Raw genomic sequence first — 22706 nt, forward strand, 5'->3', positions numbered from 1 at the left:
TTCCTTCCAGGTCCCCTTTAAAGCTGAGGTCTTTAGGGTAATGGGTCTAGAATATAAAAGACAAATGGGACATAGCTTTGACCCCCCTCAAATGAGGAGACACAAATTCAGCAATAAGTCCCACCCGTCTCCCCTACAGGTCAGGCCAAGGAGGGTGAGGGCCTCTTGGTCTCTAGACCTCATACACTCCTCCAGCTTCTAACTGAATAGAACTTGCTTTACCTCAGCTGGGTGTTAGGTACCCAAAAAGGCTCTGCTCCCAGGGGACCAGTCTCCACTCCCTGCTTTCTCAATTAAAGACGATTTATACAATTGAAGTGTTGTCTGCCATCTGTGGGTAGCAGGCTTTGGCAGTCGCTCGGGGAGGGATCAAGTCCCAGGGGCGGGGCGGGTAGGCTGGCGGCTGCCCCCCAATAACAGGTGCACATTCCTGGGCGCCTCGTCACTTCCCCTGCGTTGGCTGTCCTGGCGGCTCACCCAAGCGGACTCACTGAGCGACGCGGGCGGGCTATGACCCCAGGGGCGCTGCTGCTGCTGCTGCTGCTGGCGTTGGGGGCGCAGTTCGCCCCGGGTAAGTCTGGGCCTCAAAGGGGCAGTGACAGGGCCAGAGGTCGTGGCCGGGCACCAGGGCTTCACTCAGTTCTCTCCTCCTCCAGGCGCCCGCGGCTCGGAGGCGGAGGGCCGACTCCGCGAGAAACTTTTCTCGGGCTATGATAGCTCGGTGAGGCCGGCGCGGGAGGTGGGAGACCGCGTCGGGGTCAGCATTGGTCTCAGCCTAGCGCAATTAATCAGCCTGGTGAGGGCGCACGCTGGGAGTTGAGGTCTGGCCCGCTAGCAGGCTGGGGGGCGTGGCTTTAGGCAGGGCGGGACCCAGGGACCACTGGGGGCGGGGTCCGGGGCGAGGCCAGGCTGGGTGACTGACGGGCCGTTAGAGATTGGGTCGAAATCGGACCAATGGACAAGATGTGGGCGTGGCTGCTGGACGGTCCAGGATGGGGCCGGGCAGGATGAGGAACGGGCCTGTGGGCGGATCTCAAAGTGGAGCTGGGGCCGATGGACAGGCCGGAGAGCGGACCTTGAGGCGGGGTCATAGGCTGCGGCGGACGTTGGTGCCGGACAGGGTCAATAAACAACAGCGGGCAGAGATTCACTCCGGCCGAGGCCGGGACTGGTAAATGAACTGGCTGGCTGTACGGCCAGCAGGAAGTTTACGAGATAGAGGCGGAGCTTAAGCCAACGCAGTTTATAGGAGGTGGGGCTTGAAGCCAAGAGGGTGCGACTCAGAAAAAGAGGGGAGTTTCCAGGGAGAGTTTACCCACCGAGCCCCTCATTTCTCTACACTGACATCATATCTACCCTTTAAACTTTTCCCTTCTAGAACGAAAAGGATGAGGAGATGAGCACAAAGGTCTACTTAGACCTGGTACGGAGACCCGCGCAGGGTGGGAAAGGGCGGGCGTCCCGCTGCCTTTACAATTTCCTCGAATGTCCCGCCCAGTAAGATTTTTTTTTTTTTTTGCATCACGGCCTCAGAAAACACATTTATAACTGAAACAGAAGCTTCAGGAAACAATACCTATCTTTATTATGGGAGTTGCATTCCATGCATTTTTCATTCTAAATTTTTTTTAACACTGGTATGTGGCCACTCATTTGATTCCGGACCTATGAAAAGGGTCGTTAACTGCAGTTTGAAAACCACTGTTTTAGAGGCTAGCGCGCAACCCCCTCGTTTTTACAGAAAGAAGAAATTGGGGCCCGATGAGAGAGAAGGGGAGATTAGTTGATAGGGTCCCAAAGAGTGCAGGTGGAGTCTTAAACAGAGCCCCGGCCCCCAGAACCGCAGACCGTGCCTGCGCGGCTCTCCTCCCTTGCATTCCCTGCCCGGGCTTCCTTCGCACATCCCAAGACTCCTTGCAGCCTCCAGCCCCAGACGGCCCCTCAGCCTCTGCTTCCCTAGGAGTGGACTGACTACAGGCTGAGCTGGGACCCTGAGGAGCACGAGGACATCGATTCACTCCGCATCACTGCCAAATCCGTGTGGCTACCAGACGTGGTGCTCCTAAACAAGTAAGGATGTTCCCAAAGTCTGGGAGGTGGGGCAGGGCCTCTGGAGGGGCGCGGCCTCCGGAGGGAGGGGCCTGATCCCAGATGAGAAGATTCTTTACCTGCAGCAACGACGGAAATTTTGATGTTGCTCTGGACATCAGCGTCGTGGTGTCCTCCGACGGCTCCGTGCGCTGGCAGCCCCCGGGCATCTATCGCAGCAGCTGCAGCATCCAGGTGTCCGGACCCCACCTGGGAAGCTCAAGGCGCTCCTAGAGACCCTCACTCAGATATCCCTCCTCCATTATCCCCATGACCCTCACGTCTCTCTTACCCTTCTGATTTTCCGATGAGTTTCATCTTCTCTGTCCACTTTCATTGACTTCCAGTCTTCCTCAGTGACCGCCCCCCTCCATTGTCCATGACCTCTCCGCATAACCTTCTTATTCCTCTGAGACTCCACTTCTCTGTGATCTCCCCCTGGTGGTCCCTATCTCCCTAGTGCCCCATATCCTCTGACCCCTGTCTGCCCTGTGACCTCCCCAACTCCCCCAGCCCTGACCAGCTCTCTGGCAGCTCTAGTGACTCTCCACTCCATCCAGGTCACCTACTTCCCCTTTGACTGGCAGAACTGCACCATGGTGTTCAGTTCCTATAGCTATGACAGCTCAGAAGTCAGTCTGCAGACCGGCTTGGGTCCCGATGGGCAGGAGCGGCAGGAAGTGCACATTCATGAAGGCACCTTTATTGGTGAGTGGGCTTGGCTCCCATGTCCATGGGCTTTATGATTTCCAGTTTCTAACAGGCTGATAAATATGCTCCATCAGTGAGTCCCTGTGGGTTCAGCAAGATAGGTATAACTGTCTATATTTTGTGGTTATGGAAATTGAGACTTGCTCAAATTTATTAGAGATGGGCTGTCCAGCCCAGGGACCATAGCTAGCCCCTTATTACATCAGTACCCCCTGCTCTAGGATGTGGCAGAGAAAGCCATATCTGGGAATTCCCTGGCGGTCCAGTGGTTAGGACTCCACACTTTCACTGCTGAGGGCCCGGGTTCAATCCCTCGTTGGGGAACTAAGATCCCACAAGCAGCGCGGTGGCGCAGTGAGGCAAAGAAAAAAGAAAAAAAAGAAAAAGAAAGCCGTACATCTGGCACCAACAAAGACAGGTTCCACATCTGTGTCACCTTCTCTTCTCCCCCCACCCACCCCCCAAGAGAATGGTCAATGGGAGATTATTCACAAGCCTTCTCGGCTAATCCAGCCTCCAGTGGATCCTAGGGGAGGGGGGGAAAGACGGCGTGACGAAGTCACCTTCTACCTCATCATTCGCCGGAAGCCTCTCTTTTACCTGGTCAACGTCATTGCCCCATGCATCCTCATCACTCTTCTGGCCATCTTCGTCTTCTACCTGCCACCAGATGCAGGTAAGAGGGGAAGGGGCCCAGCACTGCTTCTTACCAATGGTTCAGGTTCTTGCTCTTCACCCATAATACAGGGAAGGTTTTCCTGCCAGCTCAAGCCTTCATGAACTGTGCTTCAGCAATCTCACCCAGGTTTTCCTTTCAGGTAGAGCCTTTGCCTCTGCGTCCAGATTTCCCCTCCAACCTCAAGCTCTACCTCCCCTCTGCTGCTCACTTCTCTGCACCCAGTAACTTCTGAACTCTTCCCTTCAGAATCCTAGGATCTCATCCTTGGAACTGCCACTCCTCTGACCAACAAACTCCCAGGCTTAGCTAACGCTTCCTTTCCCTTTCCCCATTCCTGGCATCCTCCCTCCCCGACTTGTCAAATGCCACCTACTAGTCCCTTAACCTCCTATGTCCCTTGGAAATAATAGCCAACATTTGTCTGGGAGACAGCACAATATACTAACAGAGTAACCTTGGGCAAATTCCTTAATCTCTTAGTGTCCTGATCTGGAAATAGGAGAGTCGTTGTCCCTCCCACATCGGACTATTTTGAGGATTAACTGAGTTATAGAACTATGCCTGGTGCTCTGTAAGCTTTGTGTAAGTGTAGGTATAGCCTTTTCTAATTTGGAGCACTTGCTATAAGATAATACAAATAATGTGTTACATATATTAACTCAGTTCTAATCTTCACAACTCTGTGAGGTAAGTACTGAATTGTCTGCCCGTTTCACAGAGGCTAAGTGAGTTTAAGTCAGTCAGCTGACATTACACAGAGAGAGGCAGTGTTGCTGTTCCAACCCTGCTTAGTACTAGTCTGATTCAGAGACTGATATCCTAAACTCTCATATTCAAAGATGCTTTACTGGGAGTTCTCTGGTAGGCTAGTGGTTAGGATTCTGGGCTTTCACTGCTGTGGCCTGAAAAACAAAACAAAACAAACAAAAAGCACACGCTTTCCTTCTCTCTGTAATCAAGCCCTCTCTCAGCCTAGGGAAGGAGAGTGATGCCTCTCTAGAACACACTTCCACACGCAACTTCTTCTTCCTGGAGCAAGGCAAATCTTGGAACCCAATGTTACAGGACTAAAGTAGAACAGACCATAATAGTTATTTATTTCAATACCTTCCGTGAAGTTTGCAGTGCCTGTTGTATGCCACAGTAATAACCAGCCACCTGGCATATTCTTATATACTAGATCCTTCGATTTGCTATATAGTTCCTGCCCTAGGCGTTGGTCCATTCATTCATTTAACAATACTTGTTGAACATCTGTAATGTGCAAGGCACTGGGAATACATCAGTGAATAAGACAGACAAAAATCCCTGCTCTCGTGGAGTTTATATTCTAGTGGGGGAGACAGTCAGTAAACATAATAAATAAATCCATTGGATAGTATATTATTATTTTTTTAATTAATTAATTAATTAATTAATTTAGGCTGCGTTTGGCCTTCGTTGCTGCGCGGGGCTTTCTCTAGTTGTGGTGAACAGGGGCTACTTTCGTTGCAGTGCACGGGCTTCTCATTGTGGTGGCTCCTCTTGTTGTGGAACACGGAATCTAGGCGCGTGGGCTTCAGTAGTTGTGGCATGTGGGCTCCGTAGTTGTGGCTCGCGGGCTCTAGAGCACAGGCTCAGTAGTTGTGGCGCACGGGCTTAGTTGCTCCGCGGTATGTGGGATCTTCCCGGACCAGGGCTCGAACCCGCGTCCGCTGCATTGGCAGGCGGATTCCTAACCACTGTGCCACCAGGGAAGTCCTAGATAGTATATTAGGAGAGGTCAATTCCTAAGAAGGAAAAATAGGAAAAGGGTTTGGGGAGGATGAGAATAGGGGTAGGGGTTGCAATTTATTTATTTATTTAAACAATTTTATTGAAATATAGTTGATTTACAATGTTGTGTTTCATTTCTGCTGTACAGCAAAGTGACTTATTTACATATATATATTTTTTCATATTCTTTTCCACTATGGTTTATCACAGGGGTTGCAATTTAAAAATAGAATGGTCAGTGAATGCCTCACTAAAAAGGGAATGTTTGATCAATATTTGAACAAAGACTTGAAGGAAGTGAGAGAATGACCCTGGTAGATATCTGGGGGAAGAAATTACCAGGAGGAGTTAACAGTGAATGCAAAGGCTCTGAGGTGGGCGTGTATCTTGCATATCAAGAAATAGCCAACGTAACTGAATGAAGTAAGCAAGAGAGAAAACAGTATGAGATGCAGTCAGAGAGCTAACGGGTAGGCCTTGTAAACTTCAGTAAGGACTTTTATGCTAAAGGTGATGGGAAGCCACTGGAGTGATATGATCTGATTTACATTTTAACGGGATCAATCTGGCTGCTCTGTTGAGAACAGTGAGCAGGGGGGCAAAGGATGAAGCAAAGAGGAGGCCTTTATAATAACTCAGAGCTGAGGTAATGGTGGCTGGTACCAGGATGGTAGTGGTAGATGTGATAAGTTATCAGTTTCAGGATATATTTTGAAGGTAGAGCCAATAGGGTTTGGTATGGATTGGATATGGGATGAGAGAGAGGAGAGCTGAGAATGACTCAAAGGGATTTGGCCTGAGCCCCAGGAAAGATCGAGTTGTCATTTATGAACTGAGGAAGACTGTGGGGGGAGCCGGTGGTGAGGGAATTAAGTTTTGGACATGTTAAGTTCAAGATGTCTAGTGAACACCCAAATGGAGAGGTTAAGTAGGCAGGTGGATACAAGTGTGGAATTTAGGGGAATCAGTCCAGGTTGGAGGTATAAATGTAGGAGTTATCTGCATGCAGTTGGCCCTTCCAAAAGCCTGTCCTTGAGTGGGCTGGAAACACGGTCACTGATTATGCCAGGGAGATTGCTTTCTGGCAGAGCCTAATCCTTCCGCCTTCCCCTCTGTCCCCCAAGGAGAGAAGATGGGGCTCTCGATCTTTGCCCTGCTGACCCTTACTGTGTTCCTGCTGCTGCTGGCAGACAAAGTGCCTGAGACCTCCCTGTCTGTCCCCATCATTATCAAATACCTCATGTTTACCATGGTCCTCGTCACCTTCTCAGTCATCCTTAGCGTCGTAGTCCTCAACCTGCACCATCGCTCACCCCACACCCACCAAATGCCCCTTTGGGTCCGTCAGGTAAGAAGATCTCCTCTCCAACCTGTGTTAACGCTCAATCCTAGTATTTGGCTTTTTGTCCAGGTATCGCTCCTCCCTCCCACCAACTTCAACCTTCCCTTTCACAGACCTGAGGGAGAACTACAACTCCTGGTAGAGTGTCAAAGTGCCAAGGTCTTTGGGTGTTGAAATGTTGCCCAATTAATTTTATCCTCCCATCATTAACATTGCGTAGATCCCAGACTCTCTTCATCAATACTGCCCATCGTGGGTCCCAAGGAAGCATTCTAAGGGTTAGGTACTCTCAGGGTGGAAGCCCTCAGAGCTTTTCTTTCCAGTCAGGATGCCTCCTAACCCACTTAAGAACTCTTGGGCTGTGTAGTTGCATTTCATCTGTGGGACGCATGCACGCATGCGCAGGGATGGGCACGTGCCGTGGGGGTGGTTGGCGGCTTCCCTTCTGGTCTGAGAGCATAAGAGCCCCCTCCAATACGCCTCCTCTTCTACTCTGCAGATCTTTATCCACAAACTCCCTCCGTATCTGGGTCTGAAGAGACCCAAACCTGAGAGAGACCAGATACCGGAGCCACCTCCTATACCTCTCAGGGATTCTCCAGGAAGTGGCTGGGGTCGGGGAACAGATGAATATTTCATCCGCAAGCCACCAAATGATTTTCTCTTCCCCAAACCCAACAGGTAGTATCTACTCCCCATCGCCCACGTAGAAAGGAGAGGGAGAACTACACTTCCCAGGAGACTGTGCGGAGGGAGGCGTCCTAAGCTCCCGGAGGATGTCGTGGTTGAGCATCATGGGACTTGTAGTATCCCTTCTGTTGCCCACTTTGCGGGGAGATGGGAACTAAAGCTTAAGGGAATAGGAGGAATTGCGGAAGGCTAGAGAAGTCGCCGCTGTCGGAGAGAACCTGAAGTGCTCTCTCACGTTTTGAAACCTGGATGGGCGTTGGAGGAGGGAGTTGGGGCGGGGCCTAGAGCACCAGCGCAGGCCGTCTTTGCGCCCCGGTCGTGGCCAAACAGACTCGCCTCTTTCAGGTTCCAGCCTGAACTGTCTGCCCCGGACCTGCGGCGATTTACCGATGGTCCAAACCGGGCTGTGGGCCTGCCTCCCGAGCTACGGGAGGTCGTTTCCTCAATCAGCTATATCGCTCAACAGCTGCAGGAACAGGAGGACCACGACGCGGTGAGTCCAGAGAGGGTGGGCCTAGGCAAGGCCTGGGTGGCCTTGGCTCCACCCGCAAACTTAGGCTCCGGCCCCAGCACTCGATTTTATTTCTGATTGGAAGTTTGCCTCACTTGGTCCCGCCCCCTGGTTTCCGACTTGTTCTTTACTCACCTCCGTCGCCCGCAGTTTCGCTCTGTGCTATTCTGCGGGCCTGCCCTTGTCTCAAAGCCGTGGTAGGAGGACCTGGGTGCGGTACAGGGCCTTGAGGCCGCCTTCCCTGGGGGTCTGGAGCTCAGGAACAGTTTCCTCTTCCTACCCCCAGCTGAAGGAGGACTGGCAGTTTGTGGCCATGGTGGTGGACCGCCTCTTCCTGTGGACCTTCATCATCTTCACGAGCGTCGGGACCCTCGTCATCTTTCTGGACGCCACGTACCACTTGCCCCCTTCTGACCCCTTTCCTTGAGGACGAGAGGGCCGAGACCGAGGTCCTCGGCCAGTTGAATTGAGAGTTCGGTAGTACTCTCAAGTCCTATCCCTTTCTGCATCTTAACTCCTTCACTAGGAGTCCAATCCTCTCATCATTTCGTTTCTAGGGAGGAAGACCAAGTGGGACTGGGCAGATGGGGGCCTTGGGCCCACGTGAAATGCACTATCCGCTTATTTACTCTCTGGCTTCTTGAAGAAGCTCCATTGGATATTCACATCTAGGTTGGCAATGAATGGAACAAAGAACAAGAACTAGATTGTAAGCCTTCTGAGGGCAGGAACTATGTCTGTTCACTGTAGTATCACCAGCACAGATCCTAACCTATACAGCCGGTACCTCTGGTTGAATGAATAGGGCAATTTTTTTTCTGTAAGGAAATACACTAAGTAAAAGTGTTTATGTTTGCATGTTGGGACTAGTGGTCGTTTTTTCTTTGTTTTTACCTTTCTGTAGTTTATTGTATTTTGTAATATGTATTATCTTTAGGATAAAAAAAGGTTATTTCTGAAAGGATGCATTTGTAATGAGAATAAAAAAGCACACTGTAAAAACCTCAAGTTCCAGGTTTGGTGCTCAAACTTTGGACAAGCTACTAAACTGCCCTGTGCCTCAGTTTCCCCATCTGTAAAATGAAGCTAATAATAGTATCTGCTCCCTAGTCTGAGGATCATATGAGAAGATGAGAACAAAAGCATTATACAGTATACATCAGAGGTTACAAACTGGTGTGTTTTGTTTGGCCCATGTTGTTGGCCAGCAGAATTTAAAATTTGAATTGGTTTGCTACTTTTAAAATGTGGATATTTCACAGAGAAATTTGGATTTCTGGCTTCTCTTGAAACTTTTAAAGAACTACAGTAGCACCAGGTCTGATTCCCCTGTTGGCAGCAACCTGCTAGAGCTGATTAGTGGCTACCCACTCTGGTCAAGGTATTTGTATCAGAATTCCTCAAAGGCCCCACCCACCTAACCACTCATTTTACTTGCCCATGCCTGCATAACACTAGACAAAATACAGGGCAGGGGAGGAAGGACAGGGAGTTGAAGCCCGTGGGAGGCCAGGAGTGGAACAAGAAAGGGTGTTGGTGTCTCTTATGGCCATCACATATTTTGTGCCTGTTTCCTTTCAGTTTGGAGAAAGAGCTTCATCTGGGAGATGAAGATCTTGTGCCCAGCAGGCTCTGTGAACTGGACTGCGTTAATGTTTCTGCCTGGAGGTCAGAGCAAAGTCAGCTTGAGCCTAGTGGCTGCAGCAATTACAGTTAAGTACCTAGGGTCAACAGGCTCTCACACATACTCAATTGCTGGAAGTTGTTGTCCTAAGAGGGAGAATAGGGCTACAACTTGTAGGGATCCCTGTGGGACAAGGTTAGCATGTCCCTGTCCAGCCAGACCCACCAGCCACGCCAATAATTGCACCTGGCATCCCACTGTGGAGCACAGTTCGTTTGTCTTGTTGGTTTATTGGCCTAGAGAGTTGGACACACACACAAATGCGGAGATAAATATTGGTCAGTTTCTCTAAATCTGGATCCTCACTACATATAGAGCTAGAGTCTGTAGAATTCTAAATCTTGCGTGCTGTGGCACAGAACCAGTGGCCTTCCCACTCCACCGTCACCCTTCTTCCCAGGGAACATGGGGAAAGAGGGCACACACTGACAAGACTTGATAATTTTCAAAAGACAAAATTGCAAAATCCCAAATTTCCAACATGTGAAATTCACAATATTCAAGTTCCCCAACTCAGATACATGTATTTTAGTCGCCATTTCGCCACAATCTCCTTTGTTGCCCAGAACCACCAAATTCTGGAAACTATTTTCCTAAATCATATTTTCAAAAAAATAAATGTCTACAGTCTCAGTTCTCCCAAAATGTCCATGGTTTTAGAATTTTGACCTGTTCTGAAATTCAAATTCCCTGGTCCATCCTCAACCCCTTCCATCTCTGTGCCTTTTTGCCTCAGAGGAGTGCAGGTTAAGGATATAGGGGGACTGTTATCGCATCTGCCCCCTGCCTCCAAGGCCTTCCTCAGTCTCTCTTGTGGTTCCGCTGTGTATATATATATATATTTATTTTATATATATAATTTGTGTGTAGATATATATGTATTCTTTATTATGTACTTTTTTCCGCAGTTTTTCTAAAGTGCCAGAAACAAGATTCGTGGGAATTTTCTTAGTGATTTTTTTTTTTTTTTTTTTTTTTGCATTTTCCCCCGTCTTAAACTTTTCTCCCCCTTAAAAATTGGAACTCGGTATGGTACATTCAGTAGGAAACTCTTCACTCGGACTGTGGCCAAGACCAAGAAAAGTGCAAAGAGACAGAGGAGGAGTGAAGGAGCAACACTCCTCCGTGGTTAACATTCAGGGAGCCTGTCGAAAGCCTCCCCGTATGCTGGGAGGCGATAAGGGGCAGGAGGTTGATCCTGTCCCTCCCCCCAAACCCCCTCCCTCCAAAAGCCATGATCTTGCCCTTTCAGCGTCAGTTGAGAGGGCAGCCATCTTGGCCCAAAAAAAACAGTAGCTGAGAAAAAGGCTGCCATTTTGATGACAACTTTTCCCCTTTTTAAACTGCACTCCTCTAATTCCCATTTTTCAAATTTGCTCCCCCCAAACTGGCTCTCCCCTCATGAGCTGTTTTTTTTTGGGGGGGGGAGGGAGGTGGGTGGATGGAAAATGTTCATCCAATCACAGAGTGGGGAGGCCCAGTTATCAAAGAGAATTAGGAGCAAACATTTCTTCAACTCCCCCACTGGAAGGAAACATAGGGACCCCTGACCAGGGTTAACTAGTGCAAATTAGGGATTAGGGACTTATAAGGTCCCTGTACCCCATCCCTAGGCTGGGATCTTTGGGTGTGGGGAACTGAGTCAAAGATGGGGTGTAAGGTGCTATTTTGCAGGGAAAGTTGGTGGGGATACCCCAAAGCCCACCAAGGGAGTAGTATGGTTCACCAAAAACCATCTGGAGTGATTGGTGAGGGAAGTGATACTGGGGGAAAAAGGGGGTTAAGGTAAGGATGGGAGGTCATGTGCAAATCTTGGGCTTACCCACCCATCCAACCCCCATCCATTTTTCTGGCTATTTGGTCTAGTCTGGGAGAAACCATCGGGAAAAAAACAGAGAGAAAGTAGATTCCCTTCCCCATTCCATATAGAGCTCCTCCCTCCTGGCCCCCAAATCTGGTTTAGCCCAGAAGAGGCCATATGTAGAGGCAGGAAGAGGTGCAACCTACCTACTTCTTTTGCCTTGGAAGAGTCTGGGGCTCACTAGATTTGAGGGTCAAAGTAGGGCTGAAATTGGTGCTGCCCTGGGCTGGGAAAGTATTCAGCCATGGAACAGATAGGTAGCCCTCCCCCCAGCACCTCCTTGACCTGGATGGGAGAGGCCATCTCCAAAGTCTAGGAGTATAAGGAGGAATATGGAAGATCCAAAGGCATGGAAGCCAAGGAAGGGATGGCATCTTAATGTGAAGGAAATGGGCACAGAAACCCACCCTCGGGAACAATGGAATCCAAAGCCACACTCCCAAGGTGAGTAAGTGTCAGGTATCACAATGGTCTGGTCCAGGCCCTGGGCCACAAAGGATGGAATGTGCTGGGAAGCATCTGGGCAAGGGCTTAGAGAAAGCTTCAGAACGAGGGGGGGACATTAGGTGAGAGAGATGGTTTCCCCCTAGGTTTACGAATCAGGGGGGCAGGTTAGACATTCAGAGCTGGTGGGGGCTATGAGTAGAGATTCATTTAAGTATATTGCTCAGTTGCCCCAAGGGCTGGAGAAGGGATGGGAGCTGGCCCTGCCCCTCGCGGAGGCCATTCCCTGGAGGAGAACTGAGAGGGGAACCACCAAAGATCCCTTCCCAGGTGGTGGGAAAACTACAATCTCACACAAAGCAGCCTGACCCCTGAGCTCCAGAGGCCCCCAAGTCCCTGCACAAGAGTGTGGAGGGGCTCCCAAGGGGCAGGGAGGCCAGGGAGCTGGTAGTGGCGGGGGCTCAGGGAGGGTGGCATCTGGTGAAAGGGGGTATCTGGGCCCAGAGCTCACCCCACATCTCCCTTCTGGGTTCTTTCAACCCCTGCCCTTTCCCCTTCTCCCTTAGGGGGGACTGGTGGAGGGAGAGTTGGGGGCGGTGGAGTTGGGGGGGTAGGGGGTGCTGCTTGAGGATTGACTGCGTAGCCAAAGACCCCTGGTAGGAAGGGAAGGGCCCCCCCACCCTTCTCATCAGGTAGGACCATGTTAAGAGCAACTGGGAGAGCGGCCAAGTTGCTGAAGTTGTAAGGGTAGGCGGCAAGAAGCTGGGGCCCATAGACGAGTGGGTAGGGCTCAGGGTAGAAGGTGACTTTGGCAGCCCCCATCCCCTCCATCCGGTCCCCCCGCCCAGCCCCCACTGGCCCCTCACTCCCAGCTTTTCCCCTGCCACTGCCAGATTCCCGGCCGCTCCCGATCAGAGCCAGTGGAAATTCCTGTACAGGTGGGTATGCATAGGTACCCCCTCCGGCCACCACTGAGGGCTCCTCCCCGCCTGAGATGACAGGGTCCTGGAGCGAGGCGGTTTTGGAAGCTTCCTCAGCAGCAGCGCTCCCGCCACCCGCCTCCCCGCTGGATGAGGAGACTTGCATCTCTTGGGGAGCCTCCTCCTTGACGTCCCCGGCTCGGGTGCCAACGCAGCCCTTGGAGTAGGCAATGACAGGCGTGGGGGTACCCCCGGGCTGCTCGGCAGCATGCCTCTGCCCGTGGCGGCTCAGGGCGGCTGCCGTCTTGCACACCTTGGCGCAGTGAGGGCAGGCGAAGCGGGTGGAAGGCTTCCGTCCAGCCCGAGAGTTGTGGGAGCCCCCGCCGTGGGCCTCCTGGTGCTTGCGCAGCTTCCTCAGGGTGGCAAATGTCTGGGCACAGTCCCCGCAGCGGTGCCTCCGCTCGCCGCGGGCACGGCCTGCGGGGCCCTCGGCCGCCGGGGTCTCCTCCCAGCTCCTCCGTTCCAGCTTCTGTCTCCAGCGAGGCGGCCGGCGGCCTCGGGGCATCCCGCCGCCCCCGCTGCTGCCTGGGCCTGCAGCTCCAGCCTTGCGCTTGGGCTTGTATGAGTAGTAGGGCCTCCAGAGCTGGTCCTCCCCGCCAGCCTTCGACTCCTCCTCGTCCTCCTCGTCCTCCTCGTCCTCGTCCTCCTCGTCCTCCTCCTCGCTCTCCTCCATCTCCTCTCCGCTCAGCTCCCCAGGACGCAGGTCAGTTTCTGAGATGCGGCGCTTGACAATAGCCTCCTCACCGATTCGTACAGTGATCTGACACAGTGGAGGTGGAGCCTGCAGCTGAGAGGGACCCCGGCCAGGCCCTGCAGGGGGACCCCCGCCCCCGCCAAGCCCACCAGCTGGCTTGGCCGTGTAGGTCAGAGTCCTTGTGGCCCGTGGGTTCCGGCCCTTGGCCTCCTCCGTGGCTGTGGCTGGGCTGCCAGCTGGAGCTGGGCTGGCTGGGGCAGCTGCAGGCACTGGGGGAGGAGGTGGGTACTCACGTTTCTTGGGGGGCCGTGGCGGAGCAGTGTAAGTGATGACTGAGGCAGCTTGGGCTCCCCCTGTGCTGGCCGGCCCACTCCCTGCTCCACCACTGGTGCTACCCCCATGTACAATGACAGAGGGAGCTGGGTGGGCAAAAGTGATGACAGACGGTGGGGGGCCAGGCTCTGGGGCAGGTGGGGGTCCGGGTGGTGGGCTGGCCGGCATTGCCGCAGGGGCCGGAGTGTTGAGGCTCGGAGAAAGGGGGGCCTCGGGGGCTCCCTGGCTGTAGGTCTTGTAGGGCCGCTTGGCTGCCCGCATGGGGAGCAGGCGGTACAGCTTGAGGGTATTGAGCTTGGGCTTATAGCCTCCATTGGGCGTCTTCTCACTGGCTAGGAGGCCCGGGCTAATGCCATGGAAGGCTCGCTGGTGGGTCTTCAGGTTATAGTAGGTGACAAAGGTCTCCCAGCAGAAGATGCACTGGTACCTGGGCCAGGACGGCATGGAACAGGGCAGGGACAAAGCCAGTTGAGTCAGGGGCCGTGAAGCTACGGCCTCAGCTTCCCACGTCCTCTACTGCCTCCACTCAGACCTTGAACTGCCCCAGCCATTTGCTCACCCTCCTTTCAGGCTGCTTGTCTCACCCTGCCAACCTCAGAAAGGACACCAGTCCTAGTACAGTGCACCCCACTGGCTGTGAGATGCCAGGCCTCAGCTGTTCCGTCTGTGAACTGGGAATAATCACACACCTTGCCTACCTCCCAAAGCCTTCTTCTGAAGCTTACATGACAGAAGGGGGAAATGTCTTATGAACAGGGGTGCATTACAGCTGTTGGTGGACATGCCTGAGCTCCCTAGTCCTGTCCCATGAAGCAACTTTCTCTTCCTCGGTCTTTTCCACATCACCAAGCCAGGACATGACACCTGGAGGTGCTAATAAACATCAGCAGAAGGAAACGGGGCTGAAGGGAGGCAGAAGGGTGAGTGATGGAAAGCAGGTGAGCAGGGGCTAGTGGGTGAGCAGGCGTCTCAGGATGATTTTCTAGGCCCCATGCTCTGCCCATTCTCTCCCTTGTCCCTGTGATCCCTGAGTGGACAAGGTCCCATGTGACCCCTCCCCCCACCATCCCCGGCCGTGCGGGCCACTCACCTGCGTTCCCCGGTGTGCCACACCTCGTGCTTGGTACGGTACTCAGCCAGGGCGAACACCTTCTCACAGTAGCGGCAGGGGTACTTCCTCCGCCACGAGTGTACATTGCTGTGCCGCTTCAGGCTGGACAGGGTCACGTAGGAACGCTCACAGGCCGCACACACGTACAGCACGTGGCCGCCCACCACCTTCACCACGTGCTCGGGACCACCTCGGAAGCCCACTGGTGGGGGCAGGGCTGAGGCGTCCACTCCTGAAGGGCCGCTGGGGCCAGAGCCCCCGGCTCCCAGCCCTGCAGACCCCCGAGTGCTGGCCCCCCTATGACACTGTGCCTCATGGGTCTGCAGCCGCTTGGGATGGATGAAGCTTTTCCCACATCGGGGGCAGGGGAGGGGCCGCCGGGGCAGGGGAGGCTGTGAGTCAGGGGCCTGGGCCTCGGCCCTGTCACCCTCCCACTCCCCGGCTGGCCTAGGCCCAGGCCCGAAGCTGTCTTCTTCAGGCTGCGAGGTGGCCATGGGGGCTGGGGCAGGAGGTGCCCAGGCATCACCTCCCTCCCCCAGGCCCTGCAGGCGGGAGATGCCCAGACGCCGCCCCAGAGCGCCAATCTCTGCCACGGCTGCCCCGTCCCCTCCACCACCAGGTAGTGCCAGCCGGGCACTGTAGATGAAATTGAGGACATCAGAGAAGGCAGCTGCTGGGACCCCCGGCAGCTCCAGGACCCGGGGTGGGGATGAAGCGGGAGGTGAGGGTGGAGGGGGAGAGGAGGAGGAAGAGGAGGAGGAGGAGGAGGAGGAGGAGGCCGCGGTGGAGGCAGGGTTGGGGGCAGAGCCCCCAGTAATTGGTGGGAGGGGCAGTGGGGCTGAAGCGAGCAGGGCCTCTCTGAAGAAGGGACTAGAAGCAGCCAGGACGCTGCGGTGAGCAGGGAACTTGGTGTCTCCGGCTATGAGGGTGACGTCACAGAAGAGGCCACGGAGCCGCTGCTCGTTGAGCTGGTGCAGGACTGCGGGGGCATGGGACGGGTCTGTCACCTCTGCTGGGGGGGGCATGGCGCCAGCCTAGATGGAGAAGAGGCCAGGGGAGGACCTCAGAGGCTGGGCAGAGGGCAGGGGCCTCTAAAATCAGAGGTGAGCTGGGAGGGGGTTGGGGGCTGTTGGCCAGAGGCGGGTGGAAGGCTGACTGACTTCTGGTCACAGAAGTGAGGGGTTAACCTTAGCCATCCCACGTCTGGCCAGCATCCAACGCCCATGTGTCAAACGTCGGGGGCTGGAAGAGGCCAGGAATACCTCAGGTCTTGATGAAGGTCAGGGGTCAAGACTTCCAAGCCACAGACTAGCGAGGTAGGCAATGGACAGCTCTCTCCCACTGGGAGGGGGAGGGAGGCCCCACAGCCTCTGCTGACCATTTCTCAGGACTCCCCGGCCTGGACAACACGGCTGCTCTGCTGGCCTGCTGCCTCAGGCCCAGCCTCCCACGGGGCAGACCTCTTGCACCACCTCACCTGAGAGCACAGCCAACATGGAGCAGAGCGGGGGTGGCTCAGCGAGTCCCTTCTGCCGGGCCTCTTCCCTCTGTGGGGAAACAGAAACCCCGTCCTCAATAAGGGAACCGGACGGGAGGGGACCCAGGAGGTGGGGGGTGGCGCAGTGTGCAGGGCCAACGAGGCCCAGGCTGCTCTGCAGACCCTGACCCTCTGGGGAGCCCGACAGGTTATTTGCTGAGCTGCCTCCAGTTGGACCTAGGAGTTCACACAAATTATTGCAAAGCCTTGTGCTGCTGGCCCCCAGAAGTACAGGAACAAGATAATTTACATATTCCCAATTTGCCTCAAAACTATCCAGGAGCATAGTTCAATCCCGCAGGTCCAGGGAAGCCTGCTGGATCACTCTCAAGTCCCTTTGGCCCAACCTTCGGGGCTCAAAGGAAATCAAAGATTTGCATGTTGTCTTTCACTATAATAGTCTCATTTACATATCAAGATAGATTTGTTTGAGCTTTTTCATTGGACCAAGCTGCTAGATATTCAAATTAGGAGAGGACCTCTTGACATTAAATCTTAGAGGGGGTTTCTGGCCTAGGTGCCAGGTGACCACTGAAGACCATGAACTCTTGCACAGGTGCCAGCTTGCTCCAATCTCTGAAGGGCACTAAAAGGCCACCAGACCGGAAGTGAGGAAGCTTGGGTCCCACTCCTTATTCTGACAGCTGGTGGCTTTAGGACTTTGGCTTAAAAAGGGGAGGGTGGGGAATGCAACCCCTATCTCACTCTTGCTGGGAGGCTCATCCAAAAGAAATAGCAGGCATCCCAAATGTGAGCTGTGGTGGTCACTGCCCAGAAAGCACCTCACAGCCTCGGCTTTGGGGGCTAATTTTTCAGTTGAAGATCTCAATTCCAGGGCCATAAAGTAACTTAGCCAAAGACACACAGAGCTGGTCATAACAGGTGGGGCCTGTTCACAGACCCAGGCCTCTTGACCTGAGAGCAGAGCTCTCGGCCCCTCTCATGAACCCTCCATGAAGCCTGGGAGCCCTCCCCTTGCGCACGCCCTGGGTCACACATGACCTCCAAGGTGTCCTGCGTCAGGAGTTCCTCATACAATTCCCACCCCCCCGAAAACGCTCTCTTCCCATTTATTACTCACACTATCGGGACTAAGATGCCTTCCCTCCACAGCCCATTTCATGTTCCCGAAAGACTGCTCTGAGCCCTCTCCTGGAGGACGAGGAGGGTGGTAAACAGGGGTGATATTCAAAAGTTCTAACAGCCCTGACTGCCAGGCATACACCTAGGTCAAATGCCTCTCCATCAGTTGCTGGATTGCAGGTGGGTCAGGAATCCAGGGGAAGGGGCCCCGTTCGCGGTCTGGTGATCAGTTCTGTTTGTAAAATGGGGAAAGAGAGCAAGGCCTCCCACTCCCTTCTGTGACAGCCACCAGCCAACAGGGACCCCCAAGAGTTGATGCTTTACTTGCATTACCTCATTTGTTCCTCATCACTACCCTAAAAGGTAGCAGTTAGCTTCTTGACTTTAAAGTGACAGGCTGAGGCTCGGAGATGCTAGGTAGCTGCCCAAGGATATATGACCAGATAGTAGCAGGGCTGGGATCTGATCCCAGGAAGTTTGGCTCAAAAGCCTGCGTTCTTGATTATATCACATCAGGATGAAGGACATGTTTACAGCTGTGATACTGTGATATAACAAGAAATAAAGTTGACTCTTGAACAACATAGGTTTGAACTGCACAGGTCCACTTACACGTGGATTTTTTTTCAATGGGAAATATGACAGCACTACACGATCCGAGGTTGGTTGAAGCCGAGGATGCGGAACCTTGGATACGGAGGCCCGATTGTAAGGCTATACTTGGATTTTCCACTGCGTGGACAGTCTGCGCCCCTAACCCGCACACTGTTCGAGGGTCAACTGTAATATATTTGGTCTTTGTCCCCATTGCTGACACAGAGCTCCTAAAACTCTTGTAATTTCCCAAGTAACAGTGGTGCTAGGAGAATCTTATTCTAACATTTGGTCTTTGAGCCCAGTTCTTGACATTAAGCTCCTAAACTCCTTGGAATTTTCTGGGTGATAGGAGTGTCTCTCGTCCTAATGAGGCGACTCTTGGTGGGATCCCAGATGCGGGCTGGTCACCAGAAAGAGAGAGCCATGATTAGAAGTTTGGAACTTTCAGCCCCAGTCCCCCACTGCCTCTGGGGAGAGAAGAGGGCCTGGAGACTCAGTCAATAATCGATCATGCCTATGTGACGAGGCCTCCATAAAAGTCCCTGAACTATGGGGTTCAGAGAGTTTCTGGTTGCTAAACACATCCCCATGGCGAGAGGGGAGTGCACCCCAACTTTGTGAAGACAGAAGCTCCTGTACTCAGGACCCTTCCAGACCTCGCCCTCCGTACCTCTTCATTTGGCTATTATCATATCCTTTATTCTATAATAAACCAATAAATGTAAGTATTTCCCTCAGTTCTATAAGCCATCCTAGCAAATTATCAAGTCTGAGGACGGGGTCATGAGAAAGCCCGATGTCTTGATGGTCAGTCAGAAGTACAGGAGGTCTGGGGAATTCCCTGGTGGTCCAGTGGTTAGGACTCTGTGCTGCCACTGCAGGGGTCACAGGTTCAATCCCTGGTCAGGGAACTAAGATCCCACAGGCCACGCGGCACGGCCAAAAAAATAAATAAAATAAAACTAAAAGCTTAAAGCTACAGGAGGTCTGGGCTTGCAAACTGGTATCTGAAGTGGGGGCAGTCTTGTGGGAATGAGCCCTTAACCTCTGGGATCTGATGCTATCTCCAGGCAGTCAGTATCGGAATTGAACTGAATTGTAGGACACCCAGCTAGTGTCAGAGAACTGGTCGGTGTGGGGAGAAAAACCCACACATTTCGTGTCAGAAGTGTCTTGAGTTGAGTGTACAGGAAAACAGTTATGTTTTTCTTTCAACAGCACCCACTAGGGCCGCCACCAGCCCATCTAGGATCTTTGTGAAAATTAGAGGAAGGGGGAAAAAATAGAGGAAAGGCCTCTTCCTCCATAAGGTAGCAGCCACGCACAGCAAAGCTTGATTCTAGCCCCCACTCACACCCTTGGCCAGGCCTGCCCACCTGCACAGCCATATGGGCTTGGTGCCTACTGAGGCATGGCTGTGTGCTGACTGCCAAGATATTTAGACAAGGCCTATCAAGGCTTTTTAGAACCACAGAGGTCCAAGGCTGGCCTGGCCCTTGGAGATCATCTAGAACCATCATCATCATGGTACCTGGAGCTGCCATTGATGAGAAAAATATTATGTGCCAAATCCAGTGCTAAGCATTTTATCTGCATTATCTCAACACTCAAAAGGACCACAGTGAGGCAGGGGCTAGTGTCAAACCCATTTTACAGATGAGGAAACTGAGGCTTTAAATACTCTAGACACCTCACTTGCAGGTAGAGAGAACGTAGTGACGGGGTGATTTGCCCCTGGTCTCACTGCTAACCAAGCTGGGTTTGGACCCTGCTCTCCTGAGTTCAACTGCCCCACCAGAGGCCACTGCCCTGCAAGGGTTTATGGGGGGTGGAGAAGACACCAGTTATGGGACCCTGGGCAAGTTACTTAACCTCTCTGTATGTCAGTTTCCTTGTCAATGAGGTGGGGATAATGAGAAGCGCCCACTACATAGGGTTGTAAAGAATAAAACGAGCTGATGACTGGCAGTACGTAGAAGAGTGCCTGCCATGCAGCAAATGCTCAGGAAGTGCTTAGCTCTTATTATCACGTTGGAACTCAGTCCCGGAAAATGGTGGGGGGAAGTGGTAAAGAAAAAGGGGCAGAAATCAGGCTTCAGGGTAGGTTTGATGGCTCTGTGGTTTTAAGTTTGTTTTTACCATTTCTCTACCCTTAACTGTCTGTGTGATCTTAGAGGTGTGACTGAGGTGCGGATCTGAGGGCTGCCACAAGATACACTCCACCTCTTGCTGTTCCCTCTGCCTGGAATGTTCTTTCCTCAGGTAGCCTCATGCCTTGCTGCCCCACCTCCTTTAAGCCTTGACTCAAAAGTCACCTTCCCCCAAGGCCCTCCCTGGCCGCCCCGTACCTCCCCAAACTCCCTCTCCCTCTCCCCTACTTTATTTTCCTCCTTGGCATTTAGTAAGACATACTGTTCATTCATCGCCAGACTGCAAGCTCCAGGGGAGGGAGAGATTTTTGTCTGCTTTGTTCACTGCTACCTCCAGTGCTTAGAACAGTGCCTGATACATAGTGGGAGATCAAAAACATTTTGGGTAAATGAATGAACCTGCTTTCTTAAAGTCGTCCTGGAGTGTGTCCACTTTCAGGAAGGACGCCATCCTCAGTCCTGGACTGACTTGGCCAGGAGCTGGGGGTGGTGAGCATAACTTGACCACTTCCAGGGTGCTCACACTTTGCCTGATTTACCTACAGGGCTTTACATGCGTTGCCTCATTTAATGGTTTCCTCAGCCACCCAAAGTTGGCATTTATATTATCCCAATTTTACAGATGAGGAAACTGAAGCTCACAGAGGGATTTACCTTGCTCAAGGTCACACAGCTTGTGTGCAGCAGAGTCAAAATTCAAATCCAGGCCTGTGTGAACCCAGATGCAGGGTCCTTCCCCCTGCCACACCGCCGGGGCCAGCGGGCTACCGAAATCACCACGCGAGGTCTCATGTGCTAAATGGTAACCGTGTCACGTCTGACTCCACCCTTTCCCTCACTCTCCACATCCAGCAGCCACTGAGTCTGGTCAAATATGCAACCCAGTTTTTTTTGTTTTTTGTTTTCTTTTTTGGCCATGCTGTGCGGCTTAGGGGATTTTAGTTTCCTGACCAGGGATCGAACCTGGGCCCTCAGCAGTGAGAGTGTGGAGTCCTAACCACTGGACTGCCAGGGAATTCCCTGCGGCCCAGCTTGGGAATGGCTCTGGAAACCTTCCCTCTAACCTGCCTCTGGCCCCCAAACTAGCTCAGGGCCTTGTTAACACTCATGGTCCAAGGCCATGGCCTCCCAGCTAGTCCCCTGATTCTGGTCTTAGCTTCCACCCTCCAGCCTTCCTCTCACTGAGGATCAACGGCCCCGAAGCAGCTCAGGTGGCATCACTCCTGGGCTCAGAAACCTTCTTGGGCCCCCACTCCAGAATAAAGCTCAAATTCCTCAGCCGAGCATTTGAGTCTAATTCCCATCTTCCTCTCTATTCTTGCGTTGCATGAGTCTCCCCTTAAGCACACGCTGTGCTCTCCATCTTCAGCAGTCCCACACCTCCATGCCGTTGCCCATGCTGGTTCTCCTGCTAGAAATACAACCTTCCCCCCAGCCTCTTCCCCAAATCCCTCCAAAATGTTAAGATCTACCTCAAATGCCATCTCCCTCTTGGCCCTCCCTGACCCTCAGGACAAGAACAATCTCTCCTTTGCCTGGTTCATCAACGTTTTGTGCTCCTGTGGCCAGTATCCAGTAGTGGATGCTAGGTTCTCCCTCTCAGGCTGAGACTCCCTAAGTCACTGTTTAAACACACCAGTCTTCTGAAATGGATTAGTGCAGGTGTTAAGTTCTGCAGAAATTGGGCAGAAGTGCGTGTGTGTTTGGCGGGGGTGGTGCACAGAGAGGCCCACAGAAAGCTTCAAAAGGGCACTAGAGGACACATATAAAGAGCACATGATCTGGAATCAGACTGGCTGGGTTCAAATCCAGCTTTACTTCTTACTAGCTAAGTGGCTTTGGGCAAATTACTTCTCTGGGCCTTGGCTGGCTCATTTGAAAAAGGGAGGTAATTAGAACTCCTACTTCCACGCGGCGCTGGGAGGACTAAATGAGTGACCATACGTAAAAGCACTGAGGACAGTGCCTGGTGCACAGTGTTAAATAAGTGTTTACTGTGGTTATTAACCAAGCTGACAGTGGCTGGCACAGGCATAGTCCCCAGACTGTAGCTACTTTCCAGGTATGTTTTCCATGCGCTACCTACCTACAGCCCTGTTGGAAGACGGACAGGGCAGGTGATTAGCCCCATTTTAAAGATGAGGAACTGAGGCTCACTTAGGGAAGGTGCCAGCGAGGAAGTGGTAGGGCCCGAACTCCTCAGTTCTAGTCTAGGCCTCCTTGCCCTCCACTAGGCCGTGGTACACCTGTTGTGCAGGCCTGACATAGCCAGCATGCCCCCATGCAGGGTGGGGGGCCTGGCCGTAGTGTCCTCCCTGCCCCCATGCACACGCACCCTCCCCGCCAGGCCAGGCGCAGACCACAGCGATATGTACACTTGGAACACACACACACACACACACACACACACACACACACACACACACACACACACACACATCTCCAGAAGCCCCTGC

General features: G+C 52.9%; 2 protein-coding genes and 1 non-coding gene across 4 annotated transcripts; 2 read left to right on the forward strand and 1 right to left on the reverse strand.

Moving 5' to 3' along the window:
• The first annotated feature begins 499 nt into the window (after nt 1-499).
• CHRNB1 (cholinergic receptor nicotinic beta 1 subunit) lies at nt 500-8408 on the forward strand. 2 transcript variants are annotated; one of them, XM_007457767.1, is made up of 11 exons: nt 500-571; nt 657-796; nt 1379-1423; nt 1961-2070; nt 2175-2283; nt 2649-2796; nt 3266-3475; nt 6358-6581; nt 7075-7256; nt 7611-7758; nt 8063-8328. In XM_007457767.1, exons 1-11 carry the CDS (start codon nt 511-513, stop codon nt 8201-8203), a joined length of 1518 nt encoding a protein of 505 aa, XP_007457829.1. In that variant the 5' UTR covers nt 500-510; the 3' UTR covers nt 8204-8328. The 2 variants fall into 2 exon arrangements, with proteins under 2 accessions (XP_007457829.1, XP_007457830.1); XM_007457768.1 differs by lacking the exons at nt 500-571; nt 657-796 and adding an exon at nt 939-1002 and having other exon boundaries at nt 8063-8408.
• A 1257-nt stretch (nt 8409-9665) lies between these two features.
• ZBTB4 (zinc finger and BTB domain containing 4) lies at nt 9666-16375 on the reverse strand. Its single transcript, XM_007457769.1, has 3 exons — nt 16361-16375; nt 14863-15917; nt 9666-14199 (listed from the first exon to the last, which is right to left on the reverse strand). Exons 2-3 carry the CDS (start codon nt 15906-15908, stop codon nt 12273-12275), a joined length of 2973 nt encoding a protein of 990 aa, XP_007457831.1. The 5' UTR covers nt 15909-15917; nt 16361-16375; the 3' UTR covers nt 9666-12272.
• Nucleotides 16376-18938: 2563 nt separating this feature from the next.
• TRNAG-GCC (transfer RNA glycine (anticodon GCC)) lies at nt 18939-19011 on the forward strand. The gene has a single exon. It is a non-coding gene; the product is annotated as a tRNA-Gly (tRNA).
• The last annotated feature ends 3695 nt before the right edge of the window (nt 19012-22706 follow it).

The sequence above is a fragment of the Lipotes vexillifer genome, unplaced genomic scaffold (assembly GCF_000442215.2).
Source record: "Lipotes vexillifer unplaced genomic scaffold, Lipotes_vexillifer_v1.1 scaffold611, whole genome shotgun sequence".
Classification (NCBI taxonomy): domain Eukaryota; kingdom Metazoa; phylum Chordata; class Mammalia; order Artiodactyla; family Lipotidae; genus Lipotes; species Lipotes vexillifer.